Genomic DNA, 25429 nt, shown 5'->3' on the forward strand with positions numbered 1-25429 from the left:
TGGAGCATCAGTAAGTGTGTCATTAGTTCACCCTTGTTGGGCAGCTTGCGCAAAGGAACAGGTGTAGGAAAGATGCATTGTGTTGGTGGGCTCCCCATTGTGTTGGGAGCCTCTCGTAGGACAGAAAGGGCGTCGTAGTGAACAAGGGTTGGGAGACTGCAAATGGGTCAGATTCTGAGGGGCCTTGATTTACATGTAAACCATAGGACCACTGCCTCCCCTGGAAGAGGCTATGGTTCTAGAAAAGTGCATTATACCACCTCTGTGATCACATGTGATCACAACCCTGGGAAAGATAGCTTTTGTTTCTCACATGGTCTACACACTGTCAGAAGAAAGTGTGTCCTGACATCGCTTTGTCCCATCTGCCACCAGGGTGGGGGCACCTCACCTTCTCTGACGAGGCCCAGATCTGTGCTATCTCAGTTACTCTCTGAATCAAATTCCCCCTTCTATTGGCCTTGAGACTGTGGATTTGTCTCCACTTTTTAATAAACCGATCAGGATAACTGGAAAATGAACCCAGAGAGGTCTTCAATTCTTTGTGTCCTTTCTTCCTAAAGTACAAGTAAACATCTTTTCCAGGATGAAGGAAACATGTGGATTCCCTCCTTTCTTGCACATGGAGGCAACATTCTGAGTCTTAGGTCCAGGGAGATTCCCTCATTTTCTGCAGGTCACATGACCACCTGAGCAAATAACTTCACAGGATCTTCAATGGAATGGATCCTGTCTTACTAGTAGCTCCTTAGGTTTCACACCTGAGATAGGGTAAGTCTCTTGGAACTTTCTGTTTAGAAAATGAATTTCATGCCCTTCTAAATATCATGGAAATTTGCTTCAGTTAAAAGACAAAGGGTTAGGGGCGCCTGGGTGGCTCGGTCGGTTAAGCAACTGCCTTCAGCTCAGGTCATGATCTCAGGGTCCTGGGATCCAGCCTGGCATTGAGCTCCCTGCTCCGCGGGGAGCCTGCTTCTCCCTCTCCCACTCCCCCTGCGTGTGTTCCCTCTCTCGCTGTGTCTCTCTCTGTCAAATAAATAAATAAAATCTTTTAAAAAAATAGAGAAGGGGCTATAAAAACTATAATAACAAACGGGTTTCTTGAAATATTCAGATAATTGTTTCAAGTCTTAACTCTGATCATAGAGCTTAAGATACAGAAACCAAATTTGTATATCCACCTTAGTCTCAATTATGTCATGGCAATAAAGGAACTCAAAACACTAGCGGCTTACCTCAGCAAAAGTCTATTTCTCATCCTTCTGGGATTCAGCTTAATGGGATCATCATTATCTAGGACAGAAAAGGGTCATGGCAGTGAGAAAACAGCAATCGCCCCAAAAAATGGAGGATTCTGCTCAGAGATGGTACAGACTGCTTCCTTAAACCTACTCATATCTCACTGGCTGACAGAAATCATAGGGCAAAGCCTGAAATCAACAATTTGTGAACTCCACTCCCCTTGGAAGACAAAGCCTAACCGGGCTAGCGCCATGAGGCTGGGCATGAAATACACTGTGGTTCATCTATTTGGTCAAAATTATTAGCTTCAGTCCCTAAAGTACACAAAATAATCTTACCCTTCTCCGCCAGACACAATATGAAAGATTTTCCAAGCCCCAAAACTCCATTCACACTGAAAGCAACAAGAAGATCCCATTATAAAAACTAATGATGTAATGTATGGTGATTAACATAATAAAAAATTTAAAAATAAAATAAAAAAAAGAACTTCAAGGGATATTCGGTTGAGATCAACTTGAGCTACTAAGAAGTAAAATTTATAAATGTATGCTGTTTATAAAAAAAAAAAGAAGAAGAAGAAGATCCCATTATAACTCTTTCATCAAGATATCAAAGAAAAAAGCCCAGGCTCTGAGCCAGTTGGAATAGGGACTGGACCCATGTAGTAAACATCCTCTCCTCTGTAGAGAAGAGGAGGAAGACTGCATCACTAGAACAAAGCAATAGCAAGATTCAGCTGGGGAGATGTTTAGGGGTAGACGCCTCCCCCCCCCATTTAGATCAATTTCTGCTTCCTGGCTGAAGTCCCCAGACCAGATCCTTGGTTGGCCCTTATCTTGCTTGGCCTCATTAGTCAGGACCCTAGAGACTGCAGTAGAGAAAAAAAACAAAACAAAACAAAGGAAAACACACACAAGTATGAACCAATTAACCTGATTCCATTTACTTCCAGGTGCAATTAGCCCACCCCCTAACTCATTATGCCTAATTTTTCTCTCATCTTAACTACAATATCTTGAGCTTATCAGTTGTCTGTGGCAAAAGCACCGTTCATTTTTTTTTTCTGTGGCAGTTTACAGGAATGCTTAAATAACAGAGGAATGATTTACTAGTAGAAGTTTCAATGCAATCATTGCCGTAGACCAAAGTTTTTAAATCACAACCCAGGTTTGATTTTTGCATTTAACTATGTATAAAATTTTTCCCAAAAAGTATGTCTCCAAGTTTTTACGTCTTCATTTAAATGAATATAAAATCTACCTGTACCCCTTACCCTGAAGTTCATGAATTCCTTCTGTCTCCTACCCTTCTTCCCATTGAACAATATATTCCTTTCCTTTTTTTTTCCACAGTAATAGAATATGCCTTTATTAACACATTCCTTTCTGAGCTCATTTCTTTCTAAATATTCCTAGGCAATAGTGGCTAAGAGCATAGGAATCGTGACAGAAATATTCTGTTATCCATAATTCAAGGCACAAGAGGATTTCACCCATTTTCTGTCTGCCAGGTTTTCACAGCTAACATAGCTTTCCCCAAAAAAATTTATAGTGGCATAACATGAGTAGCCATTTTTCTAGGATTCAATAAAGTTTTCCACCACCCATGGTTTGTCTCCATGACAAATCCACATATACACTTTTTTCCTGTTAAATGTCATTTCCAAATAAGCAATTTGGTGATTGTATCAGGCAGAGTTCAGCCATTCAACCAGAGAAACAGAATCAGTATATATAGTGATTAATTGCAAGGAATTAGCTTATGTGACTATAGAGACTCACTAGGCAATTCCAAAATTCCTTGTATGGGCTGAAGTCTTGAGCATGAGCTGAAGCATCAATTAACAGGAAGAATGTCTTCACAGCAAAGTCTCCACTCTATCCTCTTGGGCTTTCAGTTGATTGACTCAGGCCCAGCCAGATTATATAGGATAATCTCCCTTAAAGTCAAATGATCGTGGACCATCAATCACTTCTACAAAATATCTTCACAGAAACACCTAGATGAGTTAATAACTAATAAGTTCTGTAGCTTAGCCATACTGACACATAAAACTAGCCATTTCTGTCTACACCTTGTTGAGCTGTAAGCCATACACCTCTCCTGAAACCATAAATGACTTCCAAATTAAAAAATAATAATAACAGTGATATTTCTGTCTAATAAAGTACAACTATCCTGCCTACAATTGAAACACACTAATCCTTTCCCCAAAAGAAGATGCAACATCCTTGAGTGATGTGCATCCTTCTCTTTTGCTACTCCTTAAATACGGTGATTTAAAGTGAACTATCGGGGTGTCTGAGTGGCTCAGTCTGACTTTTGATTTCTGCTCAGGTCATGATATCAGGATCCTGGGATCAAGCCCCATATGGGGCTCTGTGCTCAGCGTGGAGTCTGCTTGGGATTCTCCCTCTCCCTCTGCCCCTCCCCCTGCTCATGCTATTTCTCTCTAAAATAAAAAAAATAAATCTTTAAGATTTTATTTATTTATTTGAGAGAGAGAGAATGAGAGATAGAGAGCATGAGAGGGAAGAGGGGCAGAGGGAGAAGCAGCCTCCCCGCTGAGCAGGGAGCCCAACGCGGGACTCGATCCCGGGACTCCAGGATCATGACCTGAGCCGAAGGCAGTCGCTTAACCAACTGAACCACCCAGGCGCCCCAAAAAATAAATCTTTAAAGTGAACCATTGTTGGGATGCCTGCTGGCTCAGGCAGTAAAGCATGACTCTTGATCTCAGAGTCATTTCAGGCCCCCAAGTTGAGCATGGAGCCTACTTGAAATAATAAAGGTAACTATTAATGGATCATTAGGGGATAACTGTGGGAAGAAAACAAATATTTTAATATATATACAGATTCATAGCAAAATTCTCATAACTAGTATATCCTTGATTCTGCAAATGGTCACAAGGTAAGTAGCTGGTATTCTTAACAATTTTCTTCCACTACCAATTCATATTTCAGCAACCATCTCACGTTTTGATTCTGGTCAGGTGACCCAAATCCTTATTGTATTTATATATATTTAAATTATGTGTAAAATATACAAATATCTATAAGTCTGTTCTTATAGAACTGCCTCCAGGGCTAACATTTGTATCATTTAGCCTCAACCAGAGAAATAGAGCAGTAGCATCTGAACTCACAGGAAACCAGCGAAATCATACATACACATGTATGCATATGTATATATACATATACATAAACACATATTATTGCCTTATACAATTGTAGCACCTGGATAGGCAAGAACGAGATTTCTGGGGCAGATCCTGTGGAGGGCTGAAACTCTCTCATGGGGCAATGAAGCTGCTATCCTCAGCTGTGATTTCTTTTCCTCCAGGAATGCCCAGCTTTGCTCTGAAGACTTCTCCATGACTGGGGCGCCTGGGTGGCTCAGTCGCTAAGCATCTGCCTTCAGCTCAGGTCATGATCCCGGGGTCCTGGGATCGAGGCCCACATCAGGCTCCCTGCTCAGCGGGAAGCCCGCTTCTCCCTCTCCCACTCACCCTGCTTGTGTTCCCTATCAAATAAATAAAATAAAAATCTAAAAAAAAAACAACTTTCCATGATTGTATCAGCCCCACCCGGATTATCAAGGATAATCTCCTTTACTTAAATCCAACTGATTATGTAATTCAATCAATCGGCAAAATACCTTGAAACCTAGATCATATTTTTTTGAGTAGCTATGTTGTATGGACTAGCCAAGATGACATGTAAACCTCACTATCACTGATGGAAAGAAATGTGTTTCAAGGGCCCCTGGGTAGCTCAGTCGGGTAAGCATCTGCCTGTGGCTCGGGTCGTGATCCCAGGGTCCTGGGATCGAGCCCCGCATCGGGCTCCCGGCTCGGTGGGGAGCCTGCTTCTCCCTCTCCCTCTGCCTGCTGCCCCTCCGCTCGTGCTCTCTCAAATAAAATCTTTTTTAAAAAAGTGTTTAAGGGCGCCTGGGTGGCTCAGTTGGTTAAGCGACTGCCTTCGGCTCAGGTCATGATCCTGGAGTCCCGGGATCGAGTCCCACCTCGGGCTCCCTGCTCAGCGGGAAGTCTGCTTCTCCCTCTGACCCTTTCCCCTCTCATGCTCTCTATCTCATTCTCTCTCTCAAATAAATAAATAAAATCTTAAAAAAAAAAAAAAGTGTTTAAGAACTGAGGAAAAATATAAAGTGAAGTATGTGTATCCATACAATATTATATCAAGCCAAAATAATTAAAAAGCAAGAGTACCAAAACATTTACAAATGTGGGGCGCCTGGGTGGCTCAGTTGGTTAGGCGACTGCCTTCGGCTCAGGTCATGATCCTGGAGTCCCGGGATCGAGTCCTGCATCGGGCTCCCTGCTCAGCGGGGAGTCTGCTTCTCCCTCTGACCCTCTTCCCTCTCATGCTATCTCTCATTCTCTCTCTCTCAAATAAGTAAGTAAAATCTTAAAAAAAAATTTATAAATGTATCTATGTGTGTGTGTGTAAACTAGAGAGCACAGATTCTAAGTCAGATTTGGAAAGACATTAGGATAGATGTAAAATTGTCTGGTAGAATTAGGATAGGTAAAATAGGATAGGATAGATGTAAAATTGTCTGGTAGAATCTGTACTTAATCTGATTACTTCAAGTTTCTTTCTAAGTGTTAAACATTAATGAAGTGATTAAATAGAAGGGTATTTAAGAAATGGGTGGATCACCCTGGGTGTTGATAAGCCTGGTGTCTTGGAGTGCTGCTCCGTTGCCCACTCACCTCTGTGGGATCCAGGAACCTCTTCCCAAGATGGATTTGAACAGCACTGAAAGCGGTAAGTTTTCGTCTGCATTTTGCTCTTTGATAATGCCACATGTTTCATTTTCCAGAGTTTATAAAAGTTAAAAATCACAATCATGATTAGAGGGGCAAATTGTTGGGAGCAGGAGCTGTTTGCATCGATAAGTTGTATTAGGATTGATGGGTGCTTTAAAGTTGGGAGACTTGGGGGGCACCTGGGTGACTCAGTCGTTAAGCGTCTGCCTTTGCCTTCGGCTCAGGTCATGATCCCTGGGTCCTGGGATCGAGTCCCGCCGTCAGGATCCCTGCTCCGGGAGAAGCCTGCTTCTCCCTCTCCCACTCCCCCTGCTTGTGTTCCTTCTCTCGCTATCTCTCTCTGTCAAATAAATAAATAAAATCTTTAAAAAAAAATAAGGTTGGAGACTGGAATTTCAAATTTAAGGTAATAGCCATTAAGTCTCACAAGTGCATTGTCGAAAGTTCTAAAGTTGACACTGTAAATGGAGAAAACATATACATATGGAATACCTAGTATTTTATATTAAAATGTATTTTAACACAAAGTACCAGTTACTGTGTGTTTTATCTCAACTTTTAAGGTCTTACTTGTTTATTTCCATTAATTTTCCTAGCTCCTATTGCTTCCTATTTTCTCTGCATTGAATTTTATGGATTTTCAGTAACTCAGATCACAGATTGTAATTTTTTTCTATTATACACACATATTTGACTTATATGTCTCCAATTTAGCATGACTTTAGTAGCTGTACCCCTAAAGTAAAAATATAGAATCATTGTTAAACCTACAGGTTTCAACCTGGAAAAAAAAAGTTAAGACTTATGTTTATGTCCATCACTGATAGTAAGGTTTACATGTAAACTTACGTTTACATGGAGTTCTTAATCCATAAACATATCTTCCATACCCCTCTTCCCATTTTCTCTTCATTGGGCATACTACAATAAGAAACCTGGCAAGGCAGGATTGTTTACAACCAGAGTCAAAAGGATATCCTCCAAGAATGGTTTAAACAAAACCCTTACCCTGATAGAGCTACCAGGAAACAATGGGCCAAGGAAATTGGCATTCCGGAGTCCAAAATCCAGGTAAGCATTAGAGGTTTCTATTTCACTGTCTGTCAGATTCAAGGTAAAGAGAAAGGTTGGGCTCAGGATTTTCAGGCAATTTTTTTTTTTTTTAAGATTTTATTTATTTGAGAGAGACACAGTGAGAGAGGGAACACAAGCAGGGGGAGTGGGAAAGGGAGAAGCAGGCTTCCCACAGAGCAGGGAGCCTGATGCGGGGCTCGATCCCAGGGCGCTGGGATCGTGACCTGAGCTGAAGGCAGACACTTAACGACTGAGCCACCCAGGTGCCCCCAGGCAATTCTTATGTCAGGTATGTTGCTCAGAAGGTTTTTATTGTTGTATATTAAAAACAAGAACTGTGTTTGTATCTTTTACCAATTGTGGAAATATTGGTTGGGTATATTCACTAATGAGAAGAGAATACACTGGTCCAGGCTCTCCCAATAGGAGATAAATCAATTTTTAAGATTAGGTAATTTAGGAAATTATAACAGTATGTTAATGATAAGTTATCATTAAGTATTGATATGGACTGGGGCACCTTGCTGGCTCAGTTGGTAGAGCAAGCAATGCTTGATCACAGGGCTGTGAGTTCAAGTCCCACGTTGAGTGTAGACATTACTTAAAAATAAAAAAATCTTTAAAAAAATATTGATATATACTGCAAAATGAGGATTAATATGTGATTATGAGGAAACTGTGGGGCAAGAACTCAACATGTTCCCAATTTTCAGGCTAGTTTTTTTTAAATACCTGAAGTGTGATTCACACACATAAGTATATGAAGTAAAATCCCATATTGTATCACTTGAATAGAGCTACTGATGTGAAAATGAAACGAAGCTGGATTTCTTCAGTTAGCAAGGCGATAATTGCAGTGTAAACAATACAACTATACGAGGTGAGATAGCATTTAAAACAATGAAGATCAGTAAAAATGTGCTCTTAAAGGAAAATAATAAGTTCAGATTTTTGTGTCTATAAAGAGTCTCCCATTAGCCATTGGCTATAAGCTCCTTAGTCTAAGAGATGCTGGGGAGAAATTTTTCCTTACTCTTCATACATTTGTTCTAGGTGTAAAGACATAGTTTACTCTAAGCCCAGTAATAAAAGTGCATCCTATGGGAATATCTGTATCTGGTGATGTGCTTAAGACTTACCTGAAAATATTTTAATTTAGAGCAGAGATAACCTTTCAGCACAATGCCTGGATAAAGGAGTGGTTTGTTAAATATTGGTGGTCATTAACACTCTAAATCTTATCACAAATTATCAAAATAAAACACTCAAAAAGTTAGAAAGTACACTGCAAATCCAACTCCAAAAATGAGGAAACAAAAAGTTCAACGAGTTATATTCAAGACAAGAGTTTCACAGCAAGGTGTACAGGGTCCAGGAGTCTCCTTATCTATTGCTGATTATAGGATAAGAGGGAATGTTGATGAGGGTTAGTACAGCTCAACTGTTGCTAATTCACTGACCATTTAAAGATATTCTCGGGGCAGTTGCCTGGCTCAGTCAGTTAACTGTCCAACTCTTGATTTCAGCTCAGGACATGATCTCAGGGTTGTGAGATGGAGCCCCAAGTAGGGCTCCACACTTAGCAGGGAGTCTGCTTCTCACCCTCTCCCACTGCCCCTCCCCCCGGCTCGCACTCTCTAAAATAAATAAATCTTAAAAAAAAGATTCTCTCCCTCTGCCCCTCCCCAACCTGCTAAGTTTAAAGAAAAAGTAAATTTTTTTCTAAAAAAAAAAAAAGGAAATTCTTTTCCACAATCAATGCTATATGTATTATACATTATAAAATGGTATTTCTTATAGAGACAATAGGCCAGGAAAAGATGTTCACACATTGAAGACCTGTTATGAGAGAGAGGTGGGAGAGGGAGAAAAAGAAATATTGGTCTCCTTCGATAGATCGACGAGTGTCTCTTAAGTCAGGGAATTTTTCTTGAGATATCATGACGACGACAAAAGAAATGCTGTACTGAATTGTATGCTAATAGTAACATAACTCCTAGGATAATACATCACCTTTTTTCTTATGGGTATTACCGCAATGACAGTTGATCAAATCAATTTTAATTGCATTGATATTTGGTCTGACACAGACTGAATTACACGACTTTCACATCCTCTTCTCCCACTTAGATTTGGTTTAAAAACCACAGATTGAAACAGAGACAATTGGAATTTGGATGCTCCTTAGGAAGAGACAAAACCCAAGGACAACACCATCACCAGCCTTGCACTCAAGGTAAGAAACCACTGGTACAAATGCGTTTCTTCAGTGGGTCCCAGTGAAAGTGGAAATAACTCGGCACGTTGTGCCCATGTTCTTGACAAAAACTCATTATCTTGCTTGCTCTGGGCACCCTAGCGTCAGAAATATAAGAATGGTCCCACAGCTGGCTAGGACAGGCAGGTTCTTAGCAAGCAAGGCTCTGCGCCCTTTGGTCTTCCTGCTCTAAGCAGGGTGGCACCCTCTTCTGTCACCATCAGGGATTCAAGAAGAGGAAGTGTAATCAGCATGATCTTCCCAAGTTCAAGTTTCTAGTTCAAACATGAAAATTGTTCTAAAAGACATCTTCTGTTCCCATGTTCTCCTTCAGAACACTTCCAAAAGCAGCCGGACAAGACTGGACAGCCATCACAAGATCTCAATCACACTTCCTACTTCAAGCCTTTCAGAGGAGCCAATTCCTTGATATTACAACCAGGAAAAAACTGGCTAAAAAAAACAGGCATTCAGGAACCAAGAATTCAAGTAAGTTCTGTGTCTGTGACATGAAATATGTTCTACCTGTGATATTCCCCCCAATGGGTTGCTGAAAAACTTTGACCTCTATTGGATTATCCCAATCATCGAGGTTACGAAAAGGTCTGGGATGGTGAACATCTAGCATTGCAAGTCACACTCCTGCAAAATGAAGAATTCTGTCAGTGGTATACACATTTAAAATCACCAGCAGCAAAAATGTGGGGAAATGTGAAAGTTAATACCTATTTTGAGAACCCCCGTCAGGTTTTCTACAGCTTGGAACTGTTATTTTGGTCCAGATAATTCCTTTCTTGTGAGGCTGTCCTGTGCCTAGTAGGTATTTTTCAGCACTCCTGGCCTCTACCAACTAGATACCCTGCCCACCTACATCCCCCAATTTGTGACACCCCCAAAACTCTATATACTTACTCAAATGTCCTCCAGTTGGGAGAACAAAATCACTCCCATTGGGTACCTTCTAAAGTTACGGGGACAGTAGTTTAGTATGTGTTAAATGCTCATGACTAAGTAGCACATTCATAGGTTTTTCAGCACAGAAACCCTCCAAAGACCTGCACTCATTAATCCTTGATGAGATTTATACATGTGCATATAAGATAGGGATTCTTTGCACACGTTGGCAAAGAGAAAAATGTCAACCTGGTCAAGAAAATCTGTTTCTGATCCATTGTTGAAAAGGGAGGAATCTAGATCATATGCCTTTTCAGCCAGTTTCAAGACCTCTGTAGTTGATTGCCGAGTGTGCTGTGACCTCAATTTATGTTTGTATATGTATACACACACATTTGTACATACATATTTATACATATATATACATACTAAACACATGAACCAGAGTAATGTATTTCACACATATGGAATATTTTATTTCTGATATTGGGGCCTGTATTAATAGCCCCTTTGCTTTACGCAGTACGAGAAACAGAGCCACAGTCACTTGTCTTATGACATCCTCTTTTTTCTTCACATAGATGTGGTTTCAGAACCAAAGATCCCTATACCCAGAGCAGAGCAGAGTCCATGAATTCCTTGGCAGATGGCCCAAATGGAAGACTAGGTCTGACAGCTCAGCAGCACCAAATTAATCTGTCCACTCCCCTGGGCAGGTCTCATCATTTTGCTTCCTCCGATTCTTTCAGCAGGAACCAAACGTTTCTCCCTGCTCCTCTCCCCACCCATGCGTCCTCTGTCCCTTGTGTGAGCCAAGGACCAAGTGTCACGATGGTGCAGCCCACGCAGGCTATGCAGAGAGAATTCTCTCTCCCCAGATCCTTAGGAATCACCTGCCAATACCCTCGACTTCAGGAGGGGACCTCTCGGATACTCAGACTCCCTTGTGGCTCCCAAACCAAGAAAAATGCCAGAATCACAAAGAACAGACTGGGACAGGAGTACTGCCGTTGAAGGGCTATTGTCAGCCTCATCCTGAGCACCAAGAACACCAGCTGCAGGGTCTGGAGCAGGTGGACATACCTTACATTCTGCAACGATGGGACGAGGTCTGCCAGGCTCTCACTGCAACATGAGATCCTCGAGAAGGGACACACTGAGACACACATGGCTGCAGCACACCATCAACTGGAGGACCATCCCATTCCCTCAGCCAACTGCACCAGCAGTGTGTAGAAACCTCAGGCCTTATGTCAGCTCCTGTTATCCACAGACATTCAGGAAAAAAGGTACCTTTCCTGAGTCCCTAATCCACAGAAAGAGAACCCTCCAGGACCCCAACCGTGCTTCAGTGAAAATGATTTTCAGGCTGTGTTCCATATGCTACAAAGCTCACCAGGGCCTGAGTTTTAGAAGGAAGAAGTCATTCTCAGAACCTGGTCCAGTCCTCTCTTTTGATGCAGAATCAGTGCAACTTAAAGGACAGTAAACAATGAAGTCGTCCTATCTGGGACAAGATTAATGCAAGAGGAAGGAGAAAACAATTGGAATCCCAAATGGAGGTTTTAACTTTTTGTGGGCAGTGGTTATCTTCTGTACTCCCTTCACTGAGAAAGCTGCATACAGCCTCTGGAAGCACCGCAGGCATCAGCGAGCACACAGGTCTGCGGAATCCTTCTGAACGAAGACACGTACTTTTCTGACAAACATGACCTCCTCTCTGTAATTACCATGTGCACCAATCTGGAACATCCATGAACCATAACCAAACCCAAGCGAAAATAGGTCTACAAGGGACATATCAGCACTCCTCTCCTATCAAGATGGGAAAGCTAACTTGAAATTAATTTATCATGTAGAAAATGAAAGGATAGTATATTTCCCAATGATGTGAGTTCATAAAAGTGAGCTTTTCTCCAAAGCTCTGAAAGCTTTAACTAGAACTAGAAACTATCTCAGTATCTACCAATAAGGGAATGATTAAATGAATTAGGACCAATCCACGATACTGAGTATTCTTTTTTTTTTAAAGATTTTATTTATTTATTGATGAGAGACACAGAGAGGGAGAGAGGGAGAGAGAGAGAGAGAGACAGGCAGAGGGAGAAGCAGGCTCCCAAGGAGCAGGGAGCCCGATGCAGGACTCGATCCCAGGACCCTGGGATCATGACCTGAGCCAAAGGCAGACGCTCAACCATCTGAGCCACCCAGGCACCTAAGTATTCTTCACTTGTAGTTTTTTCCTCTATTTTAAACATAAAAAATTTTACAATTAAAATACAGTAGTGACACAACTACTTAATGTATTTCTACATTTTTAGGTTTTTCACTTATATTCACACACGTGTGTGTATATCCATACACACACACACACACACCAGGAAATTCATTTTATTATAAATTCTCAGACTAAAACCTGAGATAACCATTAACTTTTAAAGTAGATTTTGGTGTATGAACATGTGTCAGTTTACCTTGGTACAGTATAAATATCTTTGAAAAATATTTGGTTCGTTTTATCAATTTGCATTGTTTTGTCATATTTGCTATTTACTTTCCATATGAAGGTGTCAGAATAAGGTCCATACACACGCACCCAGTACCACAAAGATACCTGATCTACACTAACACTAACAGGTATGAGGTGTACATCCTTACTGGTGGTATCGGTATGTGGGTGCATTACGTGCAAGAGTTTCTCTAGCTGTTCACACACCAATGCTCAAGTGCCAGAATATTCCAACATCCGTATCTATGGTCAAATTACACTCACTAGAAATTATTTTTCCTGATATTAGCTGAACTTTATCACCTAACGAATTAAAACACACATGTGCACACACAGGGTACAAATGAGTGTGGCATCTATCAAAAACAAAAAAGCTAATATATGATGGTGTTTATACATGAACAGACTAGGTGGCTGGAATGACAGGACTTCATCTCACAGTCCCCCAGGTGTCTGCTGGGTGGTTTCTTCTGAGACCTGTTTCCTTGCTAACGGCCATCCTCCTCCTGGACTTACACGGTCTTCCTTCGGTGTGCACATTCCCAGGGTGCCTCTCCACGTACCCAAATTTCCTCTTCTTGAGAGTGCTTTTCTTAGATTTCAGTATATGGTCTCTGGCTTAGGTTTTGGTTTGCCTGCCAAAAGCTCTAGAGCCACACCCTCCTAATGAGCTCCCTGTTTTAACTACTTTAACCCCTGTAAGAATCTATTTGTAAAAAGTTTCCACTGCCTGCTTTAAAAATGTTAGAAAATAATTTGATTTACTTAAATCCATAATGTGGACAACAGCTACCAGTTAAATACACAATACATCAGGCAGAACAGTCATCGGCAAGCTTCTCTCAAGAGCCCTGATGAGCTCTTCGTATCTTTGGACACAAATTTATGACCTGAGGCAGCCCACGGTGCCACGGTGCCAAGCTCATAAAACCTGGATACATTTCCCAGAAATACATCAAAGGCAATAAACTATCAAAACTGAAAGCTGCAGGTAGAAAATAAAAAAAAATGAACTGAGGAAGCCCTCCCTCTTGATAGGCACCACCACACTGGAAGCTAGAAAGCCTGAGAGGAAAAGAGCAAAAAGATATGCAGAATGAGTTTCAAGGTAATGTTTATTATTTTTTTTTTAAGATTTTATTTATTTATTTGACAGAGAGAGAGAGCACAAGTAGGCAGGCAGGCAGGCAGGCAGAGGCAGAGGGAGAAGCAGGCTCCCCACTGAGCAGGGAGCCCGATGTGGGGCTCGATCCCAGGACCCTGGGATCATGACCTGAGCCGAAGGCAGACGCTTAACCGACTGAGCCACCCAGGCGCCCCAAGGTAATGTTTATTATTGACAGAGAAGCATAAATGGCATTTACTTTAAGAAAATATGCTCAAAGGGCACCTGGGTGGCTCAGTCGGTTAAGTGTCTGCCTTTGGCTCAGGTCATGATCCCAGAGTCCTGGGATCTAGTCCCACATCAGACTCCCTGCTCCGCAGGAGTCTGCTTCTCCCCCTCCCTCTGCGCTCTCTCTCAAATAAATAAATAAAATCAAAATTTAAAAAAAAGAAGGAAGAAAATAAAATATGCTCAAAAACCCTAAGGTAAATTATAGGAAAAAGGAGAAGAGAACAAACTCAAAAGGTTAAGTCCAGGCTGATGATAACAGAGGTAATTATCCACTACTGGATGGGTATTCTTGTTCCTACAGAATGTCACTAGGGTTTATCTGTATAATCGGTTTAGCAGATTTTTATTTGGGTATTTACCTTCCCTTCATACCACATTCGCAGGGAAGGTTACACAATCTGCAGCCCAAGACAGACAGACCTTGAGATAAATTTAAGTCAATCTAGTCATTTAAGAAGTTAGGAAGGGGCATGTGCCAAAATTCTGGCCAATGAGAAGTCTAGGGGCTTCTGAGAAAGCTTGCTCACCAATAAAGGAGACACCTAGGAGGAAATGGTCCCTCTTCCACTGTTAGAACTGTAGCAGCCAACTTCCGACCATGAAGGAAGCAGCCTACAAGACAAGCTAGAAATAGCAGAGCGGAAATATAAAAAGAACCCTTAAGCTAACTGCCTCAGGACTTCTTGTTATATATACAAGATATAATCCCATTTCCCTTACTGTTTAAAAGTCCTTTAGGTTAAGTTTTCTGTTATAAGCAATTATGATCCAGCAAACAGCATTAGACCAAAAAAAAGAGATCTCAAGAATTCAGACAGCAGCTTAAGCGTTTAAAGTGCAACTGCATCTGCTTAAAAGGGGCAGGGAACAAAGGAAAACTGAATACCAGGAGCATAATCCACTGCCGCAGTTGGCAAAGAGAAGATAGAAAAAAATGTTTCTGCCACTAATGAAGGTACAGAAGTTATTTAAGGCCTAGCAAATTTCAAAAGCTGAAGTGTGGGAGTAGGAGGGAATAATGAGGAAGGCCCAGAATTCAAGAGCTAAAACGAGTAAGACATGATGTTTCCCAGAGCACAAGTCTCATAAAGTCAAGAAAACCCAAAAAACAAGAATTTGGCGGCTCAAGGGAGGGGATCCTGACTTTAGGATTTGAGCAGATGCAGCCATAGCTCAGTACCATTAACCGTTAAAATTCAACTCATTCTCCTGGCTTAGATTTGTGCTCCCAAAAATACTTCTGATAATGTTTCCCCACATATACCTCTCAGCCTGAAAAATGAAATGCCAGAGAAATTGCAAAAAACGGGTATTTGAAAGTTATTGGTTTATAATGAGTGCTTTGGTTTACACATCTTTTGGGAGTCTGGATATAATGAATCAGACCCTTTTGCACATGCTTTGACAAAACTGAAATTTCTAGCCCTGTAAAAGCTGTAGTAACTTCATTAGGTTATAAACAACCTAAATGACATCTCCGTTTTTATTCATTTGAAAGAGAGTGTATGCACACATGAGCACAAGTGGGGGGGGTGCAGAAGGAGAGGGAGAGAATCTTAAGCAGACTCCATGCTGAGCACAAGGCCCAATGTGGGGCTCGATCTCACAACCCTGAGATCATGACCTGAGCAGAAATCAAGAGTTAGACACAACCAACCGAGCTACCCAGGCACCCCTGGAGAACACATTTTAAACAAATGCCGACCACCCAATCCTTCCCAATACCTACTTAAAAATTACTCCTGGAGTGAGCTAGGTACTACTAGGAGCAGTTGTATCCTTTCAACATACACAGAGAAGGGCAAAGTGAAGCATGTTCATTTAGGCTGGATTCCCCCAGAATTGAACTCTAATAATGTGTAACTGATGATTTCAGGATGTACTTATTAGGAAGTGCAGATGCAAAACGAGAAGGAAGCCTATGCAGGGTGCATGTATACACAGGCTCCCACTGTGGGCCACTCTGCTTATTTCTGCCGGGAATCTCTCACAGATGGCATGAACACCATTATCCCACTCGGGGTAATTCTCAAAGATTCAGTCATGTCATTTCTCTGGACAGCAAGGAAATTGGGTCTGCATCCTCTAATTTTCATCCACCATCGACTGAAAGCCACTCCCAGGGGCATTAACGCCACAGCCTTTCAAGGAGAGGGAAAGCTTCAGCAGGCACTTGCAGTGGGACTCCTATCAGTGGCATATGCTGGAATGGTGAGTGCCCAGAAAACACGGGTAGGGAACCGACACCTTCTGTTACACACCTGCTGGTTCCTGATTGGCTCCTCTCCACTCCAGCTCTCAGCAGTTCACTCCATCTCTCAACAGTCCTTGACGCAGATCTTCTCTCTGCTCCATTCAGGCAGATCTTCTCTCTGCTCCGTTCAGAAGAACTAGCATCTTTCTAGTAGCCTACTAGTTCTAAAATGAAACCACTTTGTTCATTACTGACCTAATTAAGAGCCAAAAATCGTCCATCCCTTCATGGTTTTTCTATTGAAAGGTTTTGTGAATACAATCAAAGAAAAACACTTGGAGACTCAAAGTTCTTTTATTTTCAACAATGAAAGCAACACAACAAAGAGGAATCAATTCACTAATTTGTAAATCTAACACAATCCTTACCACAAAACTATTTTCAATAAATAAAAACACATTACTAGTAACTGAGTAAGACTGTTCTTAAGACTCTCTACGGTTTTGCGTGTTTTAAACAAAACTGGGTGGTAGGTAAAGAAACACGTGCCACAAGTATGACTGACAAAGACTGGAAGAAAAGAACAGCCAAGGAGCAGGGTCCCCAAATAGTAAGCTAGCAAAGGGAATATGGGATTTTCAAAGCAGTTGAGAAATCAGAGCTCACTAGGGGATGCAAGAGTTTAGGAAGTCTGTGTTCAAGGCCTTGTAATTAAAACTTTCCACATTTCTAGATTCTTGATTTGGAATCTATCCAATCTAGAGGAGCTTCTGCCAAAGGATAGGAAGCTCTTTATTCATGCTGCCTGAAAAGACCCATCTCCTAATCTCCCTCCTTTGACTTTGTCACTAGCTCCTGAAACAATATAGCAAGGGTTACATTCAGAAAAGAATTACTACTACACAGGCCAACCTCCCTCTGGTTTAGATTTTCCTTTCATAAACACGCTCATACTGCCAGGGACAGCTCTAAAAATATCCAATGTCTTTTATTTTTAGCCTCCTACACAACTCTGCTTGGCTACAAAATCTAAGATTCACAGAGCAATGGCAGCATTGGTCAGAAGACAAGTGTCAGTTCCAATGTACAAAATCTCTGAAGTTCAATGGTCACAAATCTTTTTTTTTTTTTTTTTTTTTTAAACCTCACCTGCCACACCTTTTCTCTTTTCTCATTATCTTGCCAATTATTTCTTTCGGAATTCAATCCTCCGAGCTACATTCTGAGCACCAAATTTTTTGACCAATGCATCTCGGGCATCCTCATCATCTTTTTGCAAATCTAAGTCGTCCTGTCGGGACCAAATGGGATACCCATCAGCCCTCTGACCAGATTCTAAAAAGGAGGAAGTAGCCTCCAGCTCGCCACTATTTTTTAGGAAGGCCTGTGTTACTGTTGACAGATCTAAGTTAAACTTTTCCATTAACTGCCGGATGATCTTAATAGCAGCTCCCACCTCTGGTGGAGAAACTTTTTCTTCTTCTTCTTCTTCCTCATCCTCATCAGGCTGTGTCTCAGAGTCTTCCTCAGGTGTGGGTGGATCATCATCACACATTGTTATGTGTATTTCAAAATCAGGGCTCTCGTCAACCTAGAGAAAGTGATGAATATGACCAGTTCCTAATTACCAAGTCCCAAACACTTACTCTTTCAATATCTACTCTCAACTACCACCCCCCTTTGTCCTTTTCACCCCAATCACGCTGAACTTCCTTCAGTCCCTTCAGTCCCATAATGCTCCTTCTTAGTCGTGTTGGATGTGTTTACATACACATATATATGTTGGGTTAAGAGGGGAGTGACCGTGTGTGCGTGCGTGCGTGTGTGTGTATGTGTGTGTAGCTGGGGAATATACATGTGCTTATGTGTACTCTATGTGCACGTATATGTATACATATAACTATGGTATTCCAACAGAATATCAGAAGCTACACTAAAGGGGCGCCTTGAATGTCTCAGTTGTTGAGCATCTGCCTTCAGCTCAGGTCATGATCCCAGGGTCCTGGGATCGAGCCCTGCATCGGGCTGCTCCATGTTTGGCAGGAAGCCTGCTTCTCCCTCTCCCACTCCCCCTGCTTGTGTTCCCTCTCTCGCTGTGTCTCTCTGTCAAATAAGTAAATTCTTTAAAAAAAAAAAAAAGCTACACTAAATATGAAAAAATACACGTTTGTGCATACACTTTCATGTATACACATGTTCATTAGACCATTTGTTAAAAGCTTGACTTCAGGGGCGCCTGGGTGGCTCAGTTGGTTAAGCGACTGCCTTCGGCTCAGCTCATGATCCTGGAGTGCTGGGATCGAGTCCCGCGTCGGGCTCCCTGCTCAGCAGGGAGTCTGCTTCTCCCTCTGACCCAACCCCCTCTCATGCTCTCTCTCTCACTCTCTCAAATAAATAAATAAAAATCTTTAAAAAAAAAAAAAAAAGCTTGACTTCACTCTCAGATTGTAAGCTCCCTAAGGGCAGGAATTATATCTGGTTTGAGCATCACTACATCCCCTGTACCTACTGATGCCTTCACATAAGTACTCAAAACACACAGCTATATAAACATACTAGGACCTCCATGCTGTACTACATTCAGACACATTACAAAGCATGTTATGTGAGAAGAGAACTATGCAGACCATGTTTGCATTTGAAAGTTTATGGATAACAGACCAAATATAAAAAATAAAACAGAACTCGGACCACAAAAGGCAACAATCACTAAATTCAGCCAATTCTTCTGCCTTCCTTCACTCATCAATTACAGAACTTTAAATTATTTTCCTGTTTTACAATGAGGCCTAACCATTTTCCTTTGTTAATAATAAAAATTAATTTACAAGATACTTTTTCTTGGAAAAGATATGGACATATAATTTGGACTTTCTTTCAAATTACTCCTGTTTTATAGTTCCTACCTTTCCCTCTACTTTTGATTAAATATGAGATTCCAACTGAGTATCAGAAGCTCAACTAAATATGCAAGCATTAAAAAATCCCAAAACCACCCTAAGTACACAAAAAGCTAAACTTGTTTATTAAAGAAATTAAACTCTTTTAAAAATTACATTTATTTTCCTGAGAAGCATTAAAATATTTTAAAAGATAAATCTACAGTCTTATTTTGAACACCTTAAACTGAGAACCGAGTCCTTGAAATGGGTGCTCTATATGGTTTAAAAATAATTCTCCTGGGGCGCCTGGGTGGCTCAGTCGTTAAGCATCTGCCTTCAGCTCAGGTCATGATCCTGGGGTCCTGGGATCTAGCCCCACATCGGGCTCCCTGTTCTGCAGGAAGCCTGCTTCTCCCTCTCCCACTCCCCCTGCTTGTGTTCCCTCTCTCGCTGTGTCTATGTCAAACAAATAAATAAATCTTTAAAAAAATAAAATATTAATAAAAATAAAATAATAATTCCCCCAATTTTTCTCCCCCTCCCCCTCTGAAGTTTTCCTACCAAAACTTAAAAGCTACATGCCTGAAACCAAGATCAGTCCCACTTTCATTCTCCCTCTCCCCCACCCCTGCCCCTACCCCACTGGGCCTTAGGTGTACAAAAAGACTAAATGCGATAACCAATTTTAAAAAAGAATGGAAGTAGGGAAAAGAAGTTAAATCTAGTCAACATACCACAATCTCCTCAAACTCCCGGGTGGCTTCTACAAGCATCTTTTTTACTGCTTCATCATTCTCCTTGATCTCTTCCTTTACATATTCTTCCTCGGGTAAGTCTGGAGTTCTCTTATTCTGTGGTTCTATTAAAGAGAAGAAGAGCACCAGATTAGAATTAGACTCGTTTGCAGAAACCGAAAATACAGTGCATGCTCTATGAGCTCTTAGCCAGAAGTGAGCCTGTACATTTTTTCTATAAGAAGACATCAGTTTTAGATCAGAAGAATAAGAAAAACATAAGATATGCATGTTCAAAAATTTCTACTCTTGCTTATGAAAAGTTACACTATCCAAGTGGTGATATTTTTCCTAGGTTCTAATACATAAAATAAAAATACTCTTCGAGCATCATTCAATTTTTGCTTTGTATTTATAAATTGGGCAAATTAACAAAATTGTGCCATAAATTGGGTTCTCTGGGAAGCAGACTGTGAAATGGAGATTAACACACAGGTGTTTAGTAGGGTGCACTCTTGGCAAAACACCTGTTGGAAGAAAGAAGGAGTGGGCAGAGAAAGAAGCTGAGCGGTGAAAGAGCTCCAACAAAGCCTCAGCTGAAACCATGGGGAAGTCTGGAGCTGGCCAAGCTGGGGTGAGGAAGCCATGACAAAATTCCCCCATAGATCAGTCCCTAAATGCTAGCCATCTTAAGATGACAAGACTTTAGGCAAGACAGCTCTCCAGGCCGCTGAATATAGATGAGGAGGGTACACCACAATCCACTACATACCATCTACAGAAAAGAGGGTCTCCTAAAACTAAGCAACCTCCAGTTTCTCTTTTACTCTTTGTTCTCGGAGGATTTAATTCTGCTCTCTTTTCCACTTAACAAGAACTGACTACTAAAGAGCAGCAGGAGAAAGTTGTTTGTGATGTAACTGCTCTGTATCCTGATTTAGGTGGTGGTTACAACGATTATATGCGTACTAAAATACACAACTGGAAAATAGTATGGTGGTCCCTCAAAATACTAAACATAAAATTACCATTATGAGCCAGAAATTCCACTTCTGAATATATACTCAAAAGAAATGAAACCAAGGTCTCAAACAGATATTAGTACATAGCAGCATTACTCACAACAGACAAGATATGGAAACAACCTGTGTCCGTTGATGGATGACCAGATAAACAAAATGTGGTCTATACATGCAGCAGAATATTATTCAGCTTTAAAAAGGAAGGAAATTCAGACACACGCTACAGCATGGATGAACCCTGAAGACACGGTGCTAAATGAAATAAGCCAATCACAAAAGGACAAATGTATGATTCCAGTTACATGAGGCAGATCAAATTCATTAAGACAAAAAGGGAGAATGGTGGTTGTCAGGGGCTGGGGGAAGGAGCAAAGTGGAGTCGGTGCTTAATGGATACAGAGTTTTAGTTTTAGAAAAAGTTCTGGAGACAGATGGTGGTGATGGTTACATGACAATGTGAATGTACTTAATGCCACCAAACTGAACATTTAAAAACGGTTAAAATGGCAAATTTTATGTAACATATGTATTACCCAAAAAGGTATCTTTAGATATTATCCATTTTGTTAATTTTTGCTAATCTGATAAGTAAAATACAACATTTCCTTGTTCTGATTTACTTCCCTGAAAAATACCACCATACACATTTGTTATTTAAGTTTCTATGGGTCAAATCCAGGCATGGTTTCTATCGATCCTCTGATCCGGGTCTATTTTTATTTAATAACAATATTCTGCATTTGTTTATTGGCCATTCATTTCCTTTTCTGGAAAGTCCTTGTTCCGTTTCTTTTGCTCATTGTTCTACTAGTTTTCTTTCACTAACTTCTGCAAGCTCTTTGTACGTTAAGAAAAATATGTTGCAATGTATTGGGAATATTTTTCCAGTTTGCTCTGTGACTTTATCATGAAAAGTTTTTAATTTCAAGTAATCAAATATAAAAAATTTTTTTAATCTTTTTGGTTTCAGGACTATCACCATGCAAATATTAAAAAGTATACTCAAGGCAACCTACTGAATGGGAGAAAATATCTGCAAATTATACATCCAATAAGAGGTTAATACCCAGAATAAAGAACGCATACAACTCAATAATAAAAAAGTCCAATTAAAAAATAAGCAGAGGATCTGAAAAAACATTTTTCCAAAGAAAACATACAAATGGCCAAGAGGCACATGAAAAGATCCTCACATCACATCATCAGTGAAATGCAACTGAAAACTACAATGAAGTATCACATTATACCTGTCAAAACGGCTATTATCAAAAAGACAAGAAATAACAAGTACTGGACAAGATGTAAAGAGGAACCCTTGTGCACTGTTGGTGGGAGTGTAAATCAGTGCAGCCACTATAGAAAAAGGTACTGAGGTTCCTCAAAAAATTAAAAATAGAACTGGATCCAGCAACAGCACTTTAGAGTATCAATCTGAAGAAAATGAAAACACTAATGTGAAAAGATATATGCAACCCAATGTTCACTGCACCATTATTTACAAAAACCAAGATATGGTAACAACCCAAGTGTCCAATAATAGATGAATGGATTAAAATGTGGTGTGTACACGTACACACACACACACACACACACACTCTCGCACTCACACACCGGACTACTACTCAGCCAGGGGTTAAAAAAAAAAACAACAACCAGTAACAAAATCTTGCCACTTGCAACATGGATGGACCTAGAGGATATTATACTGCTGAAATAAGTCAGAGAAAGACAAATACCGTGTGATTTCACTCTTAAGTGGAATCTAAAAAAAACCACCAAACAAAACAAAACCCGAATTCACAGATACAGAGAACAGAGATGGAAGAGGGTTGGCATGGGGATGTGCAGGGCAGCAAAATGGGTGAAGGGGATCAAGAGGTACAAACTACTAAGAGGTATAAAATAAATCATGGGGATATAATGTACACTACAGGGAATAAAATCAATTATTATTGACATACTGTATTAACTTGAATGATGACAGATAGTAACCAGACTTACTGTGACAATTTGCAATGTATGCAAATGTAGAATCCCTAGGTTGTATACTTCAAACCAATATTGTATGCCATTTGTACTCCAGGTTTTAAAAAAGATCAATAAACGTTAGAAAAATTCAAAAATAAATTAAAAATATATTCATGCATATTTCCTTTTTTTCCCCAAGCTATTCTTTTTTTTTTTTTTTTTTAAGTAATCCCTACACCCAAGCCAGAGCTCAAACCTACAACCCTGACATCAAGAGTCACATGCTCTACCGGCTAAGCCAGCCAGGCACCCCTCATCCATATCTTCTTAGTCATTTTAGGATTTTAATTTTTACAATTAAATATCGGATAATCAAAATATTAGAGTACGGTGAATCTAGCTTAATTTTCTCCAAAGTTCCAAATGGCCTATCTGTAGTCCCAACACTACCGATTTAAAACGCAAAGCCCTACATGATCTACTTCACCCATAAACATAGCCTTGTCCTCTCTCCCAAAATTCTCCCTGTTGCTTACTCCATTCTAGCCACACTGGTCCTTGTTGCTCCAAGAACACACCAGCTATATTCCCACCTCCAGGCCTGTGCACTTAATATTCCCTCTACCTGAAACACCTCCTCAGATAACCACCTGGCTTGCTTTCTTTTGGTCTCTGCTCAAATATCAGCTTATGGAGTGATCTTCCCTTATCACCCTGTAAAAAAACCTCCTCCCCACCCCTTACCCTGATTTTATTTTTCTCTATAGCACTTACCACTGCCCAGCTAGCATGTTAAGTTCCATGACCGCAGGGACTTTTATTTATTGTTATATCCCAGCAGGATAACAGTGTCTGGCACTCAAATATCTGTTGAATGAATGAATCTGAAATGTCACTTTTACCAAAAACAAAATTCCTACTAAGCATGCTGAACAGGAGAAATAGATTTACCTCCCCAGACCTGAAATGTTATATGGAATAGCCAGCCACCTAAGGAAAGGGGCGGGGGAGAGAGGGAGGGTGGCATGCTTCTTTAAACAAAAGGGTCAGTTTAAGCTCTCAATACCGGTTACTTCAAAAGTGAAGCATCTTCACAGCTTTCCACTAAGTCCTAACCAACCTGAATCCCCACGTTCAATTCAACTGCATTAAAAACTTACTTCGCCTGAGCGAGACCAGGAAGACCATTCCAACTGACGAAACCTTCTGTGAATACGCATAGAAGCCAAAACGTGAAAATAAACTGGTCTGGCATGCCTTTAAAAAGGCTTACACTCAATCTGTCTGAACATAAATATTTTTTTAAAACGAGTTTCTGGAAAAGACACCCTAGAAGCTGGTTAACAACACACTGCCTCTGGGGAAGAAAACTGGGTAGCTGGTTGGTAAGATGGGGGGGTATCTCTATATAGACTTTTTATACCTTTTGAATATCATACCACGTCAGTTCTCTAGTTACTGGAAAAATATATCGAAGTGCGATTAGAAAATGGTGCAATTTTACCCGGATGTCTAGGGGCGGGGGGGGGGGGGGGGGGGAGGGAGGAAGGTCTGGCGACTCTACCAGACGCGCCAACATGGATGCCTAACGGAAAGGGGAAGGCGCCCCGCCCCCACCCGCACAGGTGCAGAGCAGGTCCCGCGTTCGCGGCAGAGGCCTCACCCCCGCTATCAGCAGCTTCGGGATCCTGCTCAGCTTTCCGCTTGAGTTTCTGGGACGAAGGGCTCACTGGGGCGTCCCCCAACAGGTACTTATGCTCCTGGCCCCGCAGGTGCTTGAGGTAGCGGTCCTTCAGGGACTGCCACGAATGCTGTGTAAGGGAGCTTTTCTCCATCGCTTTCCACAAGGCGGTGCCGGTGACGGAGCTTGGCGAGCGGGCATTTTCCTTCACGTACGTCAAGATGGCCACGTCGTCCGCGTCCGTGAAGGCGATGCGCCCCCCGTGCGGCTGCGGCTCTGGCTGCGCGGCGGCGGCGCCCCCCTCGGCCTGGGCACCGGGCTTCGTCTCCGGGGCCTGGTCGGCCGCCGAGCCCAACCGATAGGCCTCCAGGTCGAGCCTCTCGTTGCGCTCCACGCAGTCCAGGATGTACTGCGTGGAAATGAAGTCGCCCGAGGCCTCGGCCGCCGCCTCCCCGGGCTGGGCCAGCAGCACGGCCCCGGGTTCCTGCACCCGGCACAGGGTGCCGCCGCCGTGCAGGATGAGCGTCGAGACCCGGCGCTTGGCCGGGCTGGGACGCACGTAGAAGGACATGGAACTGCCATCTTCCCTCACGAACAGAGTCGAGGAATGGGTGAGCCCGTTGGGGTCTTTGCCCAAATCCATCGCCTCCGCCATAGCTGACGCCAGGTAACCGAAGAGTGGCCCCCAGACAAGCTTCTGACGCACAGAGCAACACAGAACCCACTACCGCTCCCTACGCCGCGGCCACGAAGCCCCGCCCTGCGCCTGCGCAACAGC

The 25429-nt window shown here is 41.7% G+C and overlaps 2 protein-coding genes across 2 annotated transcripts; one reads left to right on the forward strand and one right to left on the reverse strand.

Moving 5' to 3' along the window:
- The first annotated feature begins 6895 nt into the window (after positions 1 to 6895).
- Positions 6896 to 11401, forward strand: DUXB (double homeobox B). Its single transcript, XM_027617409.1, is given in 7 exon segments — positions 6896 to 7111; positions 9245 to 9349; positions 9704 to 9826; positions 9828 to 9860; positions 10847 to 10875; positions 10877 to 10932; positions 11181 to 11401. Coding segments are annotated over 7 exon segments (783 nt in total).
- A 5298-nt stretch (positions 11402 to 16699) lies between these two features.
- On the reverse strand, positions 16700 to 25420 carry LOC113935547 (TERF2 interacting protein). Its single transcript, XM_027617620.2, has 3 exons — positions 24634 to 25420; positions 19981 to 20105; positions 16700 to 17955 (listed from the first exon to the last, which is right to left on the reverse strand). The coding sequence occupies exons 1-3, from the start codon at positions 25304 to 25306 to the stop codon at positions 17551 to 17553; spliced, it is 1203 nt and encodes a 400-aa protein (XP_027473421.1). The 5' UTR covers positions 25307 to 25420; the 3' UTR covers positions 16700 to 17550.
- Between the last annotated feature and the right edge of the window lie 9 nt (positions 25421 to 25429).

This window comes from Zalophus californianus, chromosome 17 (assembly GCF_009762305.2).
Source record: "Zalophus californianus isolate mZalCal1 chromosome 17, mZalCal1.pri.v2, whole genome shotgun sequence".
Classification (NCBI taxonomy): Eukaryota; Metazoa; Chordata; class Mammalia; order Carnivora; family Otariidae; genus Zalophus; species Zalophus californianus.

Excerpts from the sequence above, each read along its gene's own strand:
- LOC113935547 (XM_027617620.2), bottom strand. The coding sequence starts at position 25,306 with ATGGCGGAGGCGATGGATTTGGGCAAAGACCCCAACGGGCTCACCCAT. Across the intron at positions 20,106-24,633 it reads CGAAGCTGCTGATAGCGGGG|AACCACAGAATAAGAGAACT; the intron begins GTGAGGCCTCTG and ends TCTCTTTAATAG. Across the intron at positions 17,956-19,980 it reads GGGAGTTTGAGGAGATTGTG|GTTGACGAGAGCCCTGATTT; the intron begins GTATGTTGACTA and ends CACTTTCTCTAG.